This window comes from Nyctereutes procyonoides, unplaced genomic scaffold (assembly GCF_905146905.1).
Source record: "Nyctereutes procyonoides isolate TBG_1078 unplaced genomic scaffold, NYPRO_anot_genome, whole genome shotgun sequence".
Lineage (NCBI taxonomy): Eukaryota > Metazoa > Chordata > Mammalia > Carnivora > Canidae > Nyctereutes > Nyctereutes procyonoides.
In genome coordinates this window covers 42,784,816-42,807,049 of record NW_026575146.1, presented here as the reverse complement: position 1 = coordinate 42,807,049, position 22,234 = coordinate 42,784,816, and the positions used below count along the sequence as shown (strand labels likewise).

General features: G+C 41.3%; 1 protein-coding gene across 3 annotated transcripts in view; it reads right to left on the bottom strand.

The window, feature by feature from the left end:
* RASEF (RAS and EF-hand domain containing) overlaps window positions 1-22,234 on the bottom strand; it is a 75,992-nt gene that overhangs the window by 9,884 nt on the left and 43,874 nt on the right. For 2 of the 3 annotated variants that reach the window (XM_055310333.1, XM_055310331.1), the window contains 10 exons: window positions 21,395-21,510; window positions 19,255-19,323; window positions 17,763-17,847; window positions 16,774-16,862; window positions 8,976-9,210; window positions 8,521-8,658; window positions 8,259-8,406; window positions 6,927-7,008; window positions 5,583-5,697; window positions 1,798-1,917 (listed from right to left, as the gene is read on the bottom strand). In XM_055310333.1, coding sequence (XP_055166308.1) covers window positions 1,798-1,917; window positions 5,583-5,697; window positions 6,927-7,008; window positions 8,259-8,406; window positions 8,521-8,658; window positions 8,976-9,210; window positions 16,774-16,862; window positions 17,763-17,847; window positions 19,255-19,323; window positions 21,395-21,510 — 1,197 coding nt within the window. The remainder of the gene's footprint in view (window positions 1-1,797; window positions 1,918-5,582; window positions 5,698-6,926; window positions 7,009-8,258; window positions 8,407-8,520; window positions 8,659-8,975; window positions 9,211-16,773; window positions 16,863-17,762; window positions 17,848-19,254; window positions 19,324-21,394; window positions 21,511-22,234) is intronic. The other variant, XM_055310332.1, reaches the window with a different exon arrangement.

Sequence of the window (22,234 nt, the reverse complement as noted above, 5' to 3'; positions counted from 1 at the left end):
CACCTCCGTGTTGCTGAAACCAATGGACATTGTCTAGCGCTCTATTATTCTCCTTCCCAGCGGTGATGTATACGACCATCCTATCACTCTCCTGCTTCAAACCTTTCAATGCTTCCATTCCTCTTCAAGTAATGCTCAAATGCTTCCCCACCGCCGCCAAGGCCCCACGACCATGTAGTCCTGGCCCACCTCCTAGCTTTTCCTGCCACCCTTCTGCCTCGCCCACCATGCTCTGGTTACCCTGACCTTCCCTCTGTTTCTCTCATGTCCCACATTCCCTCCCACCTCACGATCTGTGCACCCGCTGTTCCCACTACATGGGTCTGCCCTTCCTCCACACACCCTTCTCCAGGCTGACTCCTACCTTTTGAATTTTTCCATAATTCTCCCCTGAAGTTAGGACTCAGTGCTCTGGAAGTCTGACATGTCCCCTGTCAGGTCTTGCTATTAGGAAACCTCACAGCCCTCTGTGTTTTTCCTGCATTTCACTTGCCACAATTGTAACTGATGAAGTTATTTTTGTGTCTCTGCCTGGAGAAAGTTTCCCTTAGGGAAGGAGAATGGTGTGTGCTGTGGGCCTGTGGACTTTTTAAAAGCATGTTTGGTTCATAGTTTGAAAATTTAAAACAAGAAAGATTTTCTAACTTAAAACAGTGACACTGAAACTTTTTATTTCATTTCATTTTTTTAAGATTTTATTTATTTATCTGAGAGAACATAAGAGTGAGCACCAGCAGCAGGAGTGGCAGGCAGAGGGAGAGGAAGAAGCAGACTCCCTGCTGAGCAGGAAGCCCGATGTAATGCAGGGCTCTGTCCCAGGACCCTGAGATCATGACTTGAGCTGAAGGTAGATGCTTACCTGACTGAACCACCCAGGTGCCCCTAAAGCTTCTTTTTAAAGTTCATGTGCACATGCTACAGAAAGTCCTTTTGTGTGCTGATGCAGACACAGTGGTAGCAGCATCAGATCAGACTGCTATGGCGTGAACTTATCCAACACCAGGTACCTCTGATTCCTTGTTTGGGAAAGACGGCTCATAAGGGGACCCTGGAGCATTTCACACACTGCTAATAATGGGAGAATAAATACTGCCCCTAGTAATAAACTAGATAGAAATGAACTTCATCCTCTATTCAAGTGCATAACCAAAAATAATTTTAGACTACTCAACTAAGCACAAATCTTAGAGAAAAAAGAAAACCAAGTTTCCCAATTCTCTTCCACTCAGGTAACACACTGCCCTTTGGCACAGTAACCTTCTGGAATTAAGCCATGTTTTCTAAACAGGACACCAATTATTTTTTCTTGACATGGATTCCAGAACTAGAGGATTCCAGGAACTAGCTGAAGGTGAGGAGGAAGGCAGGATAATCATGGGTCCCTTTGTCAATGTTCTTCAACAAGGAAAATAACTCAGTTATCACTGTACCTTCATGAGCAGTTTAGTCCTTGGTACAATTACTTACATTTATTAAAGTGGGGAGGGGCTCCCGGGTGGCTTAGGCAGTTAAGCATCTGCCTTTGGCTCAGGTCATGATCCCAGGGTCCTAGGATCAAGCCCCGAGTCTGGCTCCCTGCTCAGCAGGAGCCTACTTCTCCCTCTCTTTCTGCTCCTCCCCTTGCTCATGCTCTCTTTCTCTCAAATAAATAAAATCTTTAAAACAACAAAGAAAGAAAAAGGGTGGAGGTTTGCCAAAGAACCTCTTAAAGCGAATGTAGACAAAATTGAAGGGCTGCTGACTACAGAGCTCATGAACTCCTAAAGTCTATCCCAACATACCAACTTTTGCCCTTACCATGGCCAATTTTTCTCCCAAGTATCCTGGGACACACTTTTGTTCCTCTGCTGTGGCAGCAGCACGAAGATCAGCCTTGTTTCCCACCAACATGATAGGAATACTCTCCTGGATCGCATCCTGCCAGGAAAAAAAAAATTGTGTGCTCATCAAACACTGAACAGAAACACGTTTCATTAGCAAGAGCAGCTTCCACTCTCCAAAAGCCCCTTGGGTGCCACATGACATGGAAGTAATCTCTTCAATCCTCAAAATCTCTCTAAAAGGAGCCAAACTTCTTCCCATTGCCAGGTGAGACCACTGAAATTCAGAGAGGTTAAATTAAGAACTTGCAAAGGCCAGGGCCATGGTCCAAAAGCCCCTCGTACCTGCCCCCCACCATACGAACCAATATGAACTTTATATTTGAGAATTATATTTGGCTGTGGCACCCACACAATTTTCTGCAACTTTCACTCCAAAGAGTGGTTATGACAAATCAACTTCATCATCTGAGGTACAAAACACATGAGAAATCCCTCAAGCATAATGGGATAAAAGCAGAGTTTGGAAGTTCCACACTCACTGCTCAATATTGGGTTTACAACAAAAGCAAAATATGAAGGTCTTGAAGGTCAACATTTTTCTTACCAGGAGTCAATTCCAATCATTCGAAGAAACTGATTCTAAGGATAATGCTCCCAAATCAGTTTATGCAAACCACACCACCATTCCAGGTCTACACTGGGCCCAATAGAATGTGAAATGTGAGGATCACAGCTGAGTCTGAGACCACCCCTCCTACCACCTGGCCACTCACTGGTTGTGCCTCTGAAATCAGGCAAATTACTTCATGTTTGTGCCTTAGTTTTCCTACTGGTAAAATGAAGGGGTCAGTAAGGACCCACTCCACCTCAAGGAGACTCTGATGAGAACAGAGGAAGACCATCTGAATGGCACAGAACAACAGGGCTCTGGTTCCTATGCAAGAGAAGCAGCAGCCCTAAGGTGTATGGACATTACCCCTACACTGCTCAGAGGTGCCAGGTGTTTTCTCAGTTTGGTACCACACCTGTCACGGGATCAAGAAACGAGCCTTAAAAATGACAGCATTACATCTGATTTCGTTTCTCTTCAGACCACTGTCGTCCAAAGGCACCAGACTGTAGTAAGAGCAGATGGGAAAAGGGAGTGAAAGGACCTCCCCAAAACTAGGTGCCTCATCCATTAACATGCTAGTTAATTGTGTTCTTTGGCAAACTGTTCAGGTTCCAAAGGGGTATCCCTTAAATACTTAAGTAAGCCAAGAACCCAAGCATATAAATGGCTTCCCAAAGTTATTCCCATAAATACTGGCAACTCCTTCAAGTCTTGACTTGAACACCACCTTCCAGTGAGGCTGCCCTGACCACACCACCTGCAGTACGGTGCCCAGGTCTTTCTCCTTCCCTCTTTTTATTTCCACAATATTTATCATTTTCTGTCATTCCATTTATTTTCTTTGTTTGTTGCTTATTGTTTCTCCTACTAGGGTATGACGAGCTCCCCTACTGTGGGTACCTTGCAGACTCTAGAACAGTGCATGCACAAAAGTCAAGAAGAGATCTTATGTCTCCAGTGTCTCCTCCACTCAACATTCAGCCAAGATTTCAATCAATACATTACTCACGACAGGTAAGTACATGGCCATAGTTTTATTTTATCCACAATTTTATTGTACGACTCTGTAACCCAGTGGCTTTTATCGAAGTGTATTAATTATTAATTCAGAGGGCCTACTCACCACTGATGTTCTACCTCCTGCCATCCTCTGGCCTACCCCAACAATCACTCTTTATTTCCACCCATATTTATAGTGGCCACATAAACTGTCTCCATTGAATTTCCTTAAATTAGAAAGGGTGAGCTATGGCAGAGGTTTATCAAGCCCTTTATTTCTGAAGGTAAAAGTCAAATGCTAAGGGGTATCTAATTTTTCCCCGTGACAAATTCAAGAATTCATCTTGGATACAGTTTTCATCCATTTTGGACCCTCTGAAAGGTGATCCACGTAGCTGGAAAGGTAACTTACCACATACAGGTGATTAGCAAATGATGGCAAATTATGGGGTCCCAGCACACACTGTGGCTGGTCACTAGGGTTATTTCAACATTGTGGCTGACCTTGCCTTTGGGCCTCCTGTCCTCAAGCATAAACCAAAGACTTAAAATGCAGGTTAAGTCCAACAGTTTCAACAATAAAACATTTTGCTGTGGATTTTAAATATCTGTGGGTACGAGTCATTGGGATTATGTTACTCTCTGGACTCATCGCTCTATCCAAGGAGGCCTATCCCTTGAGCAGATGCTTCTTCTCTGTGCAATAAATGTACCCTGGAATTCCTCTCTAGGTATCAAAAGCTTCTCTTCTCAAACTGCTGCTTCCTCCAGCGCTTTATAACAGCAGCAACCAGGATTCAATAAAGAGATCCAACCCCCCATTCAACCCCTAAACTCTGAATAACCACAAGCCAAGGTCATATACTTTCTCTGCCTGAGGTTTCTCATAAAAAGTGAGAATAACATTACACTTCTTCTTTCCTCAGATATGTTACAGAGACGAATATAACGTGGAAATTTTGTGAAATAAAAATGCTATGGGGGATCCCTGGGTGGCTCAGCAGTTTGGCGCCTGCCTTTGGCCCAGGGCGCAATCCTGGAGTCCCAAGATCGAGCCCCACATCGGGCTCCCTGCATGGAGCCTGCTTCTCCCTCTGCCTGTGTCTCTGCCTCTCTCTCTCTCTCTCTCTGTGTGTCTATCATAAATAAATAAATAAATAAATAAATAAATAAATAAATAAATAAATAAATAAATAAATAAATCTTAAAAAAATAAAAATACTACATAAACATCAACACACTTCCATCATATTTATAATAATTTTAAGTCATGATATTTCAGTAGAACAATGTACATTTCCTTGTCATTTCTCACATCTTTTCTTTAATGAGAAAGAGAAGATTAGTTCTACTTTTTTTTTTCAGGTTATGAAATAGACCCAACAGAAGAAGCTAGAGGCTAACCTGATATACAGCAATCAATTCTCTGTTTAGCCACCACTGCACTGTTTAATGCCTGTTAAAAATTAGAGATAATATACTTAATTATATTAGCCATGAAATTATATTAGCCATGAATTTTGGTTTTGTTTTACCAAGAAAGTATATTGAAACACTACTTGAACTGTAGCTTTATGTCGATTAACAACTGTTGGCAGCACCAACTGGTCAAAATCATTTCCTACTTTTAGAAATTATTTACCATGAAACCAAAGGATATGAAAGCTCCTCAAATGAAAGATACCACCTCATTTAACCAGAAAAAAAAGCATAGATGTTACCACACATTTAAAAAAGCTGGCTTTGCACATGCTCACATTCATGCTGTTAAACCTGCACTTCGGGCACACTATGCACACCCACTCATACTACATACCACCCCATGTGCAAGAGCTGCTGCTCCTCAGGTTGCCTACATTTGCATTTACTTCCAAAGGGGTTCTAATTTATCTGTAAGAAAACTAGGAGTTTTATTCCCAGAAGCTCCCTTCAGTGGCTCTGTGGAAACTCACCCAGCTACTGAGGAAAAGGCCAACATTGCCAGGTACCCTGAGACAGTCCCCCTCTAACACCTAGTCCTTCCTGACTAGCCTGCACCAGTGCTTTCTGATGGTGGGCTCCTCAACAAAGAAGAGAAATAGCATCTTCTAACACGGCCTGTGACTCCTGTGTAATTTTTTGTTTGCTTCTCTGTTTCAGTGTCTTACCTCAATCATGTCTACCCATTCTCGTACATTGAGAAAGCTTTTCTCGCATGTAACGTCATACAGCAGCAGAACACCATCGGCTCTTCTGAAGTAAGACTTGGCAATACTTCTGAATCTGCCAAAGAGAAAAGCATGTAAATAATGGTTCTAAGCAGTCCATTGGTCAGGTGCTGTGCCTTTTTCATCTTATGCTTGCTTTTTTTCTCATCTTCTAAAGTAAATCCCCATTCAGAGGAATTTTATGGCAACCAGGCATCTCCAAGGACTAGAATGATTCAGTGGAAGGTAACAGAATGATAATTTGGGGCATTGATCTATGGGAGCCAAGCAATCTCTTCATCAGATGATTCCAAGCATGTCTACAAAACCATAAAGCATAACCAGGACAAGGTTGAGCGCATAATTTCTTAAAAATTTCAGCCCTGGCCACAAACTCCCAAGCCCACATGTGGGACACAGGAGAAAAGGAGATGCACATTAGAAAAAATCATGGTTTAGGTAGGTGGGAGGGGAGTACTATAGGGGGCGGCATAGGAGAGAAACTAACAGTGTGGAGTGCCACAACATGCAACATGCCAGAAGCTTTATATCCACTGGGGGATGGGCATACCTCAACATATATATCCCAACTTTAAGCCAACTGCAGTATTTTATAGTATCTTTAAAAAGCAATACCACGAATGTTTTTTTAGATGTTGAACCTCTCAGTCTGCTAGAGAACATGAGCTCCACACGAGCAGCATTTGTGTATTTGTGTCTGCTCACTGTTGGATCTCAGCAGTCTGCACGGTGCCTGGAACAGTGGCAGGCAGCACCCCATACTTACTAGCTGAACAACTGGAGAGATTCTATCTCCAAGGTGTCAGGATTAAAACCTATGTTTGCCCAGTGTCTGCTCTTCAGCAATGAATGCAAGATAAGGCGGTGTCACCAGACAAGAGTTTTCTATTTAGCGTGTGAACTTAGGGGAGCCGACAGATTCTTTCCATCTCTGCGTGTACCTGGCTAAGCACCTCCTCTCACTGACACTGCATTCGGGAGGGCCGCCTCACCTCAATTCTCTTGTTCAGGAAGGGCTCTCTCTCTTCTTCCCAACTGAACAGTGGCTCAGAGGAAGCCTAAAGATCTCCACACACAACCAACAGATGAATGAAGGAGGGAAGAATGTGGGGAAAGGCAAGCATTCCCGAAATCCTAATGTACTATGTAATTACACAGTGTATAATAATGACATGATCAGGAGCATAATCAACATGAGGCGTCCCACGAGGCTGATCCATGCACACCCAGGCTGCGCCGCAGCGAGCCCACAGCAGAGCCCACAGCGCTGCGGAAAGCACTTGCCTCTCCTGACCAGCCGTGTCCCAGAGCTGGAGTACTGTGCGTTCTCCATCCACAATCAGAGTTTTCATCTGAAAATCGACTCCTGAAAGGGAATTATTAGAGAACACTGGGAACATGATGTAAATAATTCCACTGGTTTTTACTCTCAAGCCCTCTTTAGATAAGACAAAAGCCAGTAAGCCAAAGCTCAGTGAGGCAGAGAGGAATGAATGTGGCCTTTGAGGAGAGTGACCTTCAAATACTAATTACAAGTCAGACCACACATGTGTGCGCAGGTGCAGCATCTGCAGGTTGGCTGACATGGGGAAAGGTTTAATCTACGAACAAAAGGAAAATCTATGTTCTACTTGCCTGTGTAAGTAGATGGGACTCTGTTATGTCTCTGCGTGTTTATGTGTGTCTGTGCACGCAAATATGTGTGCACATACATATATGCATGTTTATGGGTGTGCATACGCAGAAGGTTTGTATATATGCCATGCTCTTTAGCAGCTGAACAAAACACTGCAGTTTTTTTATGAATCAAATTAAAGTGAACTTTCAGCTTTTTATCTTGGAGAGTATAACAACCATAAACTGATAAAGATGCCCATTGTGAAGAGGGTAATCAATCTATTCTAATATTTCTAGTTATCAAATAAGAACTCTTTAGATGAAGGAGAAAGGTGAATGATAATTTGCATACCTTTGACTCCTTTTACTGATTATTATGCAAATTTGGGAAATCACACCACTTCTCTCTTGTTCTCAGAAGTATTTACTCTTGTATTCCATTGTAAAGGAGGGGGGAAACATACACACCTGGCTATGATTTTGACCATGACAAACTGGCCATCAGTAATGCCACTTTATCAACATTAAGTGACATCTTATCAGAAAAGCCTCTTCTGGCCACCTGTGCAGAAGTGCCCTGTCTCCAAAACCAGCCGTCCTTTGGGATGTTGTGTCCTTGCAGGCTGGAATTCAGTTGACTCTGTTCATTGGGTGTCCTTAGTACCTACAACAGTATCCAGCTCACAGCAGAACACAGGGGAAGTTTGCTGAATAAATGAATCTGTCATCTCTGGCTCTAAACTTGGTCTGATTGCTTTGACTGGCTAAGTGGATACCTTTGTCCTTTGTCAGTCTTTTCCTAAAGTTGGGCCTTTACCAAAACAGAAGAGGACCATTATATAGACAAGGACACACACACATACACAGACACACACCCCTGTGTATTATGTATGTATACAGAGAGAGATCTGTGTATCTGTGTATATAATCTCTAAGGAAAATAAAATCAAGCCCAAGAAGACATTATTCCCCCATTATCAACTGAAGAAGGAATCATACCCAGGGTGGCACTTGTATTTCCTCGAAATTCATTCTTGCAGAGTCTCATGAGGAAACTGGACTTCCCCACTGCAGCATCCCCAGCAAGTACAATCTTGTAAGCCTTCTGTGAGCTGGAAGATTTATGGCTGCCATCCACCATGTCTGTCTAGGGGAAAAAGTCACCCTGAGTGACAAAGGTTGTGCCAGTTTTCTTCCTAATAAGTTAGGTGGCACTGAAAATTCATAGTGCTCATTAAAAAATATCTCTGACACTACCTACCTGTGGTGACAGAGCCGAGATGGGCTTTCTTGAAGAACTGACCACGCTGCCCTCACTAGGGGACCCATGGGGCTTCCAGTCTAAGATGGCAGCCACACCTTCTGCACCAAACGTCTCTTCATCCCTTATATCAGGAACCTGGTTTTTGGTTTGTTTTTTTTTGTTTTTAGTCAGCCATTAAAAAACAAAGTCTCTCATTACACATATACATCATGGATTAAAGAGCAGAAAAATATGCAGCTGAATCTACAGTCAGTGTTGTAACAGAACAGAGTGGCCCCAAATGTCAATCTGTGATAATTTTTCCCTACCTTGGTGGAAAAGGAAAACATTCTACTGACTATGTTTCATATTTATAGCCTTTAAGTCGTATTCCCACGACAGATACAAGTGAAACAGGGTGACAGATTTCTATCGAAGATATGGCCCAGGAGACAGTGATTTCTGGGGCTTACGTCTATGTCTGAAGCATCGCCCCCAAAGCTCTCCTGCGTGCCGTGTGACCTCCGAAGTCCCCTCTGATGTTTGTATTCCACCTCCGAGTCATATTCATTGTAGTCTCTTAGGGTAGACAAGCCGCTGTCAAAGCAGCTCTCAGGGAGGCTGTCCACCTCGCAATTCATCCTCTGCATAGGGTCACAGAGGGCCAACGAGTCACAGTCCTCATCCATGTAGGAAGAGTGGGATGACCTGGTGATGAAGGAGAAGAGAGCTTTACTCCAGAGCTCACAAAGCTCAGGACTACACAGCAGTGGAGTCCAGAAGACCAACAGTCACTTTCCCAAGAACCACAATGTGGTCCATGATATGCACCAGAGGAAAAGAAATCTTCAGAGCAACATCAGTTCATTCTATGCAACAGTCAATTAAGATAGACACTCAAGTCTAACATTTAATAAAAATGAAGCCATTTTTAAAATCACTTTATTTCCTGATACAAAAGGAATCACAGTGTCCAGGGCATAAATGCAACCTCAGGTTAAGAAAAAATATATGTAGAATATGTGAACCTTTTTACTCTAATGTGGTTAGACCATATTCCAAACATCTTATCCATTTCTGGATAACAGCTCTACTTTTAAAAAGAGATGCTGAGAATCTGGAAGGGAAAGGCAACCATGGTGATTAGAGATTCAAAACCCTCAGACACATGAATTCATCTTAAGTCTTAATGGTTTCTCTCTTCAAATACTCAGAGTTGATACATGAAGATGAAGAATACATTCTCTCAGGTTGTACAAGACAAAATAAGGACCAGCTGATAAATTTTTCTAGGGGTTATATCAACATGGCGAAAAATGACAGACATTTAGGACATAGGAGTTTTCTGCCACTAGGTGTGGATACATAATCTAGAAAGACTCTTGTAGGAGAGGTTTCACAGGGTAGTGATATGGATAAAGGCTGGAACCCCTGATGTTTCCATTTGTGAAACTCTCTAACATCTTATAAGTTAGGGAGTAATTAACATCAAACAGGAGAATTGAAAGAAATTGCATTATTTCCCTATTTACTTTTGCTATTCTATTTGATTTTCACAAAAAACTAAGTTTATACTGAAATAATGGGGTGCCTGGGTGGCTCAGCTGGTTAAGCATTTGACTCTTGATTTCATCTCAGGTCATGATCTCAAGGTAAGGAGAGCAAACCCCACATCAAGCTCTGTGCTCAGCATGGAGTCTGCTTGTGATTCTCTCTCTCTCTCTCTCTCTCTCAGTCTGCTTGAGATTCTCTCTCTCTCTCCATCTCTTTCTTCTGACTCCCCCCAAACCTGGACCATGCATGCTCAAGAAAGAAAGAAAAATAAGGGCTAAACTTATTTAGTCTCCATTACACACTGGGCACCATCCTGGCCACCTAGCATACGCTATCTCATCAGATGGGGAAATGGACAGGATATATAGGTCTATGGAGATAAAAATAGTAAGAAATGAGTATGCTCAGAAAACGGAGGTTGCATTCCATATGATTAAGTATAAGCCATACAAATCTGAAAAGTCAAAATATTTTGTTGCCGGGGCACCTGGGTAGTGCAGCTGGCTAAGCGTCAGATCAGTCACACTCTTGGTTTTTGGCTCAGGTCATGGTTTCAGGGCTGTGAGATCAAGCCCTGTGTCAGGTTCCATACTCAGCATAGAGTCTGCTTGAAGCTCTCTCTCCCTCCCTCTCTCTAAAATAAATACATAAATCTTTAAAAAAATACTTTGGTGCCATTAGCAAATGCTTAAAATTAACCTAAAAGGTAAAAAATTAACCAAACTCTCCCTAAATATGTTACTCAATTGTAAAGTCCTTATCCTGAGGGCATGTATTCATACCGTATCTCTAGCTAGCCAGCTGTGTGTGTGTGTGTGTATACACATATTTTTTTATTGTTTCATAATTTATGAAATTCTCCTTCTAAAACGGATTTTATACACGTTATAAGGAACCTAAGAAAACCATTCTCATTATAATATAATACAAAACACTTCAGCTCCATTTCATTATTGACGAGAACTTTTTAAAAAAACGTATTCAGATTTTTGATAAGGAAGGAAGAAGTGAAATCTTGAACCAAGAAATCACTTCCATGAATAGCTGGATTCCAAATTAAAAATACAGGTACAGATCAGACTTTCTCAAAGTTGAAAAAATAAACTTGAAAAAATAAACTGTTCTTACCTGCCCAAAGAATATTTTCATAATTATGTACAAATATAGAACAAGCTATATTTTGTTACAGATCTTAGAAAAAATACAAAACTAAAACAAATGTACAAAGTCAAAATCAGTAAGACCACAAAAGCAATAAAATTAAATTTATAACATGCTTTTAAATTTTTATAGTCATATAAAAAAAAAAGAAAAATGTTAACTTCTGATATCAACTAATGACCCTTTAAAGAGCACATCAGACCAAACTCTGGTGGCCTTCTAGTTATTATTCATGGTGATGAGCACCTGAGTGCTAAACCCCCATCTCTCTGAGCCACTGGGGTGTGAGGACTTTGTCCCTTAGAACCTACTCTTGAGGAGTACTTGGGTGGCTCAGTGGTTGAGCATCTGCCTTCAGCTCAGGGCATGATCCAGGGTCCCAGGATAGAGTCCCACATCAGGCTCCCGGAAGGGAGCCTGCTTCTCCCTCTACCTTTGTCTCTGCCCTTCTGTGTCTCTCATGAATAAATAAAATCTTAAAAAAAAAAGAACCTACTCTTGAGTTCTTAGTCTAATACTGATCAGCCTTATTCATGGTGTATAATCTTTTCGAAAATGAACCATGGTAAAATTTCTGAAATAATTTTCAGTTATAGATCTTTTTCCCTATGTGCTTAGAATTGATCTTAAATATTAGTCCAGAAAAATTACAATGAACTCACACATTTTTTTTAATTTTTATTTATTTATGATAGTCACACACAGAGAGAGAGAGAGAGAGAGAGAGAGAGACAGGCAGAGGGAGAAGCAGGCTCCATGCACCGGGAGCCCAACGTGGGATTCGATCCCGGGTCTCCAGGATCATGCCCTGGGCCAAAGGCAGGCGCTAAACCACTGCGCCACCCAGGGATCCCCATGAACTCACACATTTTAAAAAACTAATGTCTGTTTCTCAATTGCAGAGCAACTGAGCTGCCTACAAGTATATAAACCATTAGCATCTATTATTTCACAAATCAGTGAGCAATAAAGACATCTGATACCTGGATAGAATTTTCCTAAAAGTGATCACCAATAAGCCCTGGTAATAGACCTTCCTGAAAGGGGACCTGAGCATTTTGTGATTGCCAGGGTGATTAAGTACATTCTTTATTTTTTGTTATTTCAAGTTTTTATTTAAATTTTAGTTAACATATATAGTAAAACTGGTTGCAGAAGTAGAATTTAGTGATTCATGACTTACATGAAACACCCAGTGCTCATTATAACAAGTGTCCTTAAATACCCATTATCCATTTAGCCCATCCCCCACCCTCCCTCCATCAAACCTCAGTTTGTTCTCTATAGTTAAGAGTCTTTTATGGTTTGCTTCCCTCTCTCTTTTGTTTTTCTCTCTTTGTTCTCTGTTTTATTTCTTAAATTCTACATAGGAGTAAAACCATATGGTATTTTTCTGACTTACTTCACTTAACATAGTAACTCTAGCGCCACCCATGTCATTGTAAATGGCAAGATTTCATTCTCTTTTATGGCTAATAGTCCATTGTGTGTGTGTGTGTGTGTGTGTATATATATATATATATATATATATACACACATACCACCTCTTCATTTCCATTCATCAGTAGATGGACATATGGGCTCTTTCCAAAATTTGGTTAATTGTTGATAGTGCTGCTATAAAGACTGGAGAGGATGTACTGATACTTCAAATCAGTATCTTTGTATCCTTTGGGTAAATAGTAGTGCAATTGCTGGGTTCACAGAGTAGTTCTATTTTTAACCTTTTGAGGAACCTACGTACTGTTTTCCACAGTGACTGTACCAACTTGTATTCCCACCAATAGTGTAATAAGGTTCTCCTTTCTCTACATCCTTGCCCACATCTCATTTCCTGTGTTGTTAATTTTAGCCATTCTGACAGATGTGAGGTAGTATCTCAACGTCGTTTTGATTTGTATTTCCCTGATGATGAGTGATGCTGATCATCTTTTCATGTGTATGTGAGCCATTTAGATGTCTTCTTTTGAAAAATGTCTATTCATGACTTCTGCCGATTTCTTAACTGGATTGTCCATTTTTTGGATGTTGAGTTCGATAAGTTCTTTATATATTTTGGATACTAACCCCTTATCAAATACGTTATTTGCAAATATCTTCTCCCATTCCAAAAGTTGTCTTTTAATTTTTTTGTTTCCTTCATTGTGCAGAAGCTTTCTCTCTTGACGAAATCTAATAGTTCATTATTGCTTTTGTTTCCCTTGCCTCCAGAGATGTGTCTACTTAAAACCTGCTGTGGCTGAGATCAAAGATGTTGCCGCCTATGTTCTCTTCTAGGATTTTGGTGATTTCCTGTCTCACATTTAGGTCTTTAATCTACTTTTAATTTATTTTTGTGTATGGTGTAAGGAAGTGGTCCAGTTTCATTCTTCTGAATGTGGCTGTTGAGTTTTCCCAGCACCATTTTTGAAGAGATTATCTTTTTTTTCCATTGGATATCCTTTCCTGTTTTGTTGAAGATTAGTTAACCATATAGTAATGAGTCCATTTCTGGATTATCTACTCTGTTCCATTGATCTATGTGTCTGTTTTTGTGCCAGTACCACACTGTCTTGATGATCACAGCTTTGTAATACAGCTTGAAGTCAGGCATTGTGATGCCCCCAGCTTTGGTTTTCTTTTTCTTTTAAAGATTTTATTTATTTAAGAGAGGGAGAGAGAGAGAAAAGGGGGGCAGAGGAAGAGAGAATCTCAAGCAGACTACATACTCTGTGAGGAGCTCAATGCATGGTTTGATCTCACAGTCTGAGCTGAAACCAAGAGGCACCTTCATAATTTTATCTTCTATATCACTGATTTGTTCCTCTTCTTCATCCATCTTTGTTGTCATTACAACCAGTTGGTCTTGTCTCTTGGCTATAACATCTTTTTATTTTGGCCTGACTAGTTTTTTAGTTCTTTTTTCTCTGCAGTAGGGGTTCTCTAGTGTCTCCTATGTTTTTCTCAAGCCCAGCTAATATCCTTGCGATTGTTGTTTTAAATTCTGGTTCAGGCATATTACTTATAGCTGTTTTGATTAGCTCCCTGATTGTGACTTCTTTTGGTTCTTTCTTTTGGGGTGTATTCCTCCATCTTGTCATTTTTGTCTAGGTCACTGCTTCTGTGTGTGTGTGTGTTAAGGAAACCTGTTTTATCTCCTGCCATTTTAAGAGGCCCTGTACTGTCCAGGGCCTGGCGCTTCAGGAAGTGTTTCAGAGAGTGTACTCTGCTGTCATGTTTTGGCTGCTCTTTCCCTCAGGTCAGTCCTCTGCAGAGTTTCTCCTTGCCTGCACTGAGGAGTGCTTGGACCTTGTCCAGTATGTGGTGTTTTAATTAGGTGTGCTTCGGTCTGCTTGGCAAAATAAGCCTGATCTTATTTCCACTGGAGCTGAAGCTTTGTAGCACTCTACAATCAGTAGACTTGATGCATGCAAGGGGTTTGTGCTGGTCTTCTGTGGGAGGGGCCTGCTGCACTGGTTCTCAGGCTGACTTGCCCTAGTAAAAATGCACCCGCAGGTGCAGGGGTGTGGTAACTCCAGCTTCCACTGGGGGCGCTGTGTTGCTCACTGAAGTCTGTCAGGGGCGAAGGGGATGGCATTGCCCTACTCTCCTGTCCTGGCAGCAGGAAGTTTGCACCTGCCGATTGTCAGAAAGCCCTCATAGAAGAGCAAACATTCTCCCCTTTTGTGTCTCTGGCTTCCATCGGATCCCTGCCTTCACCCTGTCAGTGTCCACACTGTCTGCCTGCCAAGCAGCCCAGTACTCCTGCGTTTTATCTCAAGAGTATAGTGCATTTCAAAACTCCAAATTTTAGGAACCCAGTGCTACGCGGACCCACGCTGATCCTCCGGGGGAGGGTCTCATCATGCTGTAGTTAGTGCCAATTTGTCCCAGAGAAGTAGTCACATGATCACAAGGGACTTAGAGTTTATGGTAAAGTGCAGCAAGGTTTGCTGCCCTCAGCAGGTGTCTCAGTTTCTATGTTAGTGAACCGGGCAGCACGTTGGTGTCCGCCAACTCTTTTCCTTCTGAGATGCCATGCCGCCTCTCCTCCCAAACGCATTCCAAGAAAGAGGAAACCATTTCTCCCCCAATGACCCAAGGGATCTTCAGACCACGCCATCCACTCCCAGGCCTCTGCCCTTCTTCCCCACGGGAGCACTGCTATGCCCACCAGGTTCCTCCTGGCTGTGGCGGCAACTTCAGACTTTGAGCTCTGTGCTTGTAAAACTTGCCATTCTAATCCTCCCAGTCCATGGTATTAGGGAAGTGTTCCTCTTGTGTAATCCCCTAGGTGCTGCTTTCTATCTGTTATCTTTATCTCTCTCTTTCTCCTCTCTCTGAGATCAAGGGTCCCTCCCCTCTGCAGCAACTACGATTCTTTTCTCCCTGGAATCATGTCTCTGCATCTCCCACCTTCCATGATGTGGCTACTTTTCACCCTCTCGTTCTGTATCTTGTTCTCTTGGCATTCAGATCAATTCTTGGGTATTTGGAATTTGATATTTACCTAGCTGTGTTCGAGGAACAAAACAAGCATAGGGTCCCCTATTGCTCTGTCACCTTAATTCTCAGTACATTATTCTTTAGAACAAAAGGTCTCAAATGCAAAGGAAATGAACATGTATCAGAAAGTTGCACTGGGAATGGAGAGCTGGAATCCTACAGTTTATACATTCACTTCTACTTTCAAGGTTTGATATACTACAAATTTAACTTTTTAAATAGTAACAATGGACATTTATATTTATATACACAAGTACACACATGTAATCTTTCAGTCCTTGTTTCTAGATCTCAAGTTATAGCAGGACCAATATTTCACTTCATTTGATTCAAAATAGAGCTGAATTTTCACTGCTAAGTCTGACTCCTTTAATACAGTAGCACAAACATCTACTAGTCATATTTCTACTTGTTTTGAAAGTTTCCCCATCCTTGCCATCCTTGAACACAGCTTACATAAGATTATGCTGAGCTATTAAGCATTTACAGATCATGCCAAGATTCTCAACATCACATCCTGCATATACAACAGCGTCCTACACTATAGTTCTGCTAATTTCCCTGTAAGAGTTCTCACTTAGCCCACTTCTAAGGAACAAGACGTGATGAGGGAATGAGGTCAGGGGAGCATATGTAAAATCAAGTCATGGTAACATCTTAAGGAAATCCTTTGCCCTCTTTGAAACATTTTTTACTTTTAATTTTTACATGTTTTAGAAATATGTATTTTTTAATTTTTTGAAAGATTTTACTTATTTATTTGAGAGAGAGAGAGAGCAAGAAAGCACAAGCAGGAGGAGCAGTAGAGGGAGAGGGAGAAGCAGGCTCTCTGGTGAGCAGGGAGTCAGTCATGGGGGTCAATCCCAGAACCCTGGGATCATGACCTGAGCCAAAGGCAGACGCTCAACCACTGAGCCACCCAGGCACCCCTGGAAATTTAAAATAACATAGCAGAAAATAAAAATTAGTGTCCAAAGTAGATTCTAGTGTTTTATTCATCTCTAGGGAAATTTACTTTCCTTCAAACTTTGATCCAGAATTCAAATAAAAAGTAAGTAGGTGTTACCATACCTGTCATAGCCCAGAGGTTGAGGAGAATGACCATTAAATTTGGGACTGCTTCTAGAAATTGTATTCCCTGGTGATATATTATTTATGCGCTGTAATATGTAAAATACATAAGCAAGGTTTTATTATTTCATATATATAATATGCATACACATATACATATATATAGCACATTCAACTTCTAATGAAATTAAAAGTTTGGTATCCTACATGAGCAAATGTGAGCACAGGCACTCAGATAAAAATCACAACAAGGTAACTGCCCATAGTACTCTCTCATTGTGTCTTAGGTCGAAACCCCATTGCACAAGCCATAAAGGGGCATCCCGGTTCCCCACAAGGGCTAGGACCCTACAATACCAACTTCTTTGGATTCCTCTCTTCTCAAACCATAATTTGGATTAGTGATTGACTTGTCCATACTTAAAGCTATAGCAAAGGAACCCCAAACTCAAAGTTGACCCCAAAAGTGGGATATGTAGTCCAGGGAAGTTGCTCAAAATTCCAAGAGGAGCTTAGATTTTTTCTGTAGCAGAGTTTCAAATCCAAGGCCTCCACTCTGACCATCTCAGAACTATAAAGAATACTCAGTGTGTTTAAATGCACTCCTCTGCAAGAAGCACCTTCTCCCTCCTCTCAAACAGACAATACATTCTTCCGACTTCCAACAGATTTCCCACTTTTTCTTATATCATTGCTATCCATGCACATCTTAACTCTCTACTGCATTATAAACTCTTCCAGGACCCAGGTCACACCTTATACACCTTTCCCTGGTTTTCCTGAACAACCAACAGAGAGTTGGTGAACATCCAGGCATTTATTTCTGCAGAAGAGTAGAATATTATATAATTTGGGAAAATGTTGCCTCCTCTTACTAAATGGAATAGTTTCTCATTACTGTAATTTCCCCTTTAAGAAAATACAGGATCTTCATCACAATACTCAAGTACAAGAAAGAACAAAACATATTATAAAATTCTACTGCATACCAAAGATCTGTTGAACTTGCTGTAACTGTTTTCAAGGGCAGTCCTAAGGCCATCATTACTGTCATGCAACTTCCGGTTAGCTGTTCTACAGAGCAAATAAAATAAATAAATAAACAGATAAGGAAAGTTGAGGTAAAAGCCACTTTCCTTGCAGGCTGCAAGTTCAGAATGCAGAATTACTTACCACCTCTTGCAACTTTCTACCACTCCCCTTCAAACCTCATAAACTGAGATCATAACTTATTACAAGAACTACAATTTAACTGATGGATCATCTCTCTTTTAACGGTCTTGACACATCCCTCTGCCTGTGTCTCTGCCTCTCTCTCATGAATAAATAAATATAAATCTTTAAAAAAAAATCCCAGGGCAGGTGTGTACATCCCATCTGATCTATGGGAGTCATTTATCAGTCAGAGCCTCTCTTAAAACCTCTCTCAGCAACCTCTTCTTAAAAATGAGAATAACAGAGCCTCTGCCTGAGAGTGGCCAATGTTGCCCTACTTAAGGCTAATCTTCAGATCTCAGCTCAACTGCCGCATCTGCCAGAACACTTCCTGGACCTTTCCAGTTAGGAGGAAGCTCTGTACTCTATGTCCCCAGCAGGCACACCCCTTCCTTTTGTCCTACTTCTCCTTTGGCATTTTATGTTTATTTCTACAATTATAGATCAGTCTCCATCTTCTTCCCCTAGATGAGCCCCATAAAGAGAGAGACTTTTTTTTTCTTTCCTTTTTACTTGCCACTCTATCCTCAGCTCCTGGCATACCTGCCCCATAAAAGGTGCTGAATGAAAATCTGCTGAAAGAATGAATGAACAGAATTATTGTAATAGTCAACTCTCTAACTGCCACCAGTGAGACTTAATGAGCTTTTGAAATGCTGAAAAATAACTTGCCAGGCCTGACCTTACTTCATTTGGGAAGACAAACCAGAAGAAAATACACGGGAAGAAAAGAACATGGGCAGAGGCGGGGGAGGTTTCGTGGAGAAGGTGCTCAGAGGCTGGAATTATGGTAACTCAGGTGTGAAGCTGACAGAGCAGGTATAATATTTCCAGTAGGGTTTAAAAAAAATTTAAGAAAAACATCATTCTCACCAAGAACAATACATTGGGCAAGAATGATCATGTGTGTCTGGGGCCATGACGTGCACTAACTGGAGATTCCTGACGGCCTCAGTGTGCTGAGCTGCAGAGAAAGCCACTGAGGTCAGAGCCCTTGGTCTCTACAGAGGTATAATAACATATCACCTGACTTGTGAGAACTTTTAGAGAATTCTAGTCTAGTCCCTGGATTTGACTAGTTTACTTAGGATTAAAAGCACGAAAAAGCCAAATGGATGTGCTAAATGTACCACAGTCACAGCAAACACGCAAGGACCTGCAAACCCAGTCTTGAGGATAGAGCAACTGGTGCGATACGTGGCACATGTCTTATTAAGGAACATTAGGAAAGTATAAATGTAATGAGCGTTTTATATGGGAACTTACTGGAGTATTTCAATTTGCCTCTCAAGACTATTTCGATCTTCTGTGTACTCTCGGATTATTTCCAGATCCCTGTAAAACCATATTTTATGTTTGAGCAAGAATTAGGTACTCAGTCCTGCCTTACATGTACCTGTCCTCCGAGACCCCCTTTCACCTTTCTCAAAGATGTGTGTGTCCTTGGCCAGGGTTTCTACCTCCTTGGGCTCCTGCTCAGTTCCTCTGTGCAGAAGGCAGCCCCGCACGCCCACAAGCACCCCCTGTGCTTCCCGTGCAAGGTCCTGCTCTGCCTCCTAAACCCAGCTCTGCTCCTCACGGAACATCATGAGCCTTCACCTTCTGCTGAGTCCCCTCTCCCCACATACTCATTATCCTCTCCCCTGGCCTTCAATCCAGCTTGCTCTCTCACCTCTGACCCTTCCCTGTTCACTCCCCGCCTTATGCAGTCCCCACCCACCTATTTTTCTCCTTTCTGATTTCTTCTCCTCTCCCCACCTGGCTCAACCCTCCTCATCCCAACCACAGAGGAGTCCATAGGACCGTCTGCTATAAACCCATACTCAGAGATTCCTGAGGGTTTTTTTGTTTTGTTTTGTTTTTTTTTTACAAAGCCCTGGCCTCTGCCCCATAATGTCTAGAACATTAGCCACTCACCAACAGCCCCTAGTTTGCCTCAGCTCCATTTCTAAGCAGACAAACCCCATCACTAAGCTACCAAAGACTCTCAGGCTCTCCTCTAACTATTGTCCACAATAACCTTTCTTCTCACTTTTTTGATGATAAAGCTGAAAGTTTCCCAATTTACAACAGAAATTTAAGTATGTCAGCCAAAAATGCTAGGCACTAATATTATAGTCTTAAACTGGCTTTCAAAATTTTTAATTTAACTTTTACTTTCAAATATCTTTTTCTATCCAGATGTCTGACCACGGCTTCTCAAACCAGTCATATCTGTCCTTTGGTTCTGGCCTCTGCCTTGCTTACTGCCTCACTTGGAACATCTCTGAGACTCCCTTTCCCATCTGAAATGGGGATACTAAGTCTCTACCTCATAGGGTATCCTACGGATTGAAAGAGTAAATGCTGGTAAAGTACTAAGCACAGTGCCTGGCAGACAGCAGTGCTACCTGTGTTACTTCACCAACGCTGCCCCTGATCCCTGAGACCAATACAAACCAGCTCCTCCCAAGCTGACCTCAAGTATCTCCTCTTTAATAAAGTCCTTTGCCTCTTCTGAATAAAAAGTACACTTTATCTACCATCACATGGCAATGGGCCCAACCTGTAACGATACTGCTGCTCAGATTGTTTTGGGCGCTGCTGAGCTCCTACGCTAACTCTGCAACCTTTCAGCTTTGTGTCTTTCCCAAAGATGTCTGAAGTTCTCATGCAGCACAAACCACATCTTTGCTTTTTTTTTTATATATATTATACACTCATAACTCCTTCTATAGCTCAGGAGCCTGTATACAGTAAATGTTTCACTGCTGACCATTACATGACCTTAACTGAGATTAAAATTTGCAAGCAAAGAAAACAAAAAAGCATATTTTCCCCAAGTGTACATGTTTATACACACACACGTATATGTATGTATTTTATATGCATGTATATCCATATATGCATTTATATGCAAATATGTGAATGCTAATACCTATATAAATATACACACATAAATGCATCCATATATATACATAAATGCATGCCCGTGTATGCGTATGTGTGTTAGGTTTTGTGTTATTAACACCATACTCTAAAATAAAAGTATATCAAAAGAAATGACTTGCTAAGATGCCCACCTTTTCCCTTTTCGTATGTTGGAGGGCCAGGATTCTTACCTTCAAGACACTTCAATTAGCACTGACTCTCAACACTTTAGTTATATTCTTCTGTTCCCAACAATAAACATAATTAAGCCCTGTACTGTCCTAAGAAGTAAATAATTAAACTAATTTGTTTGTTAAAAAAAATTTAAACACAAAAGTCACCAGGGAAACAGAACACTGAAAGCAAAATCTTTGGAAGCAAAGAATATACTAGCAAAGTCAATAAAAAATTTTTTAAGATTATGTGACTTCTACATGGATGGCAATGTAAACAAACATTTCATTCAAACTAAAAAATAAAATGTGAAATTTCATACCTTTCTGAATTCAGACTCTGATCGGCGTAATCACTTTTCAAAGCATCTAATTCACTCTGAAGAAAGGCTATGCTTGTCTGTGCTTCTAAAAGATCTTTCTTAACTTTCTGATTTTCCTGGAGAAAAGGAACAGCACAGGCCATTAGTTTCAGTGTCTTCCACCTGGGAGGAGTCAAGTGCAGTGGAACCTTAACACCCCAACCCCTCCACAGTTCTTCAAATCTTGGTGTTCAAAGAGGTAATTATCAATTCAAGGTGATTTGAAATTATTATAAAGTATTAAGGTCTCAAAAAGCTAAAACCTTGAGGTTCTTCTTTTTTTTTAATGCTTGATATTTGATGCCAAACAACAATAGTCAAGACATGATCATGACGTACTTTAACATGTTAACTGGCAAATTATCTCAGATCAAACCTGTAAACATCTGTTTTGCTCAATGAGAGCTATAAATCTGGTAAACATTTTGTGGAATTAATAGTACCAGGCAGACTGGCTAGTTTTTACAAAAAATCCTATCACCTAACATTTGTAAGTTTTTTTTTTAAAGGTTTTATTTATTCATGAGAGAGAGAGAGAGAGAGGCAGAGACACAAGCAGAGGGAGAAGCAGGCTCCTTGCAGGAAGCCCAATGTGGGACTCGATCCCGGGTCTTCAGGATCATGCCCTGGGCTGAAGGTGGCACTAAACTGCTAAGCCACCCTGGCTGCCCACATTTGTAAGTTCTGCACATAAAAATAAACTACTGTGGGGATGCCTGGGTAGCTCAGTGGTTGAGCATCTGCCTTTGTTCAGGGCGTGATCCCGGAGTCCCTGGATCAAGTCTCACATTGGGCTCCCTG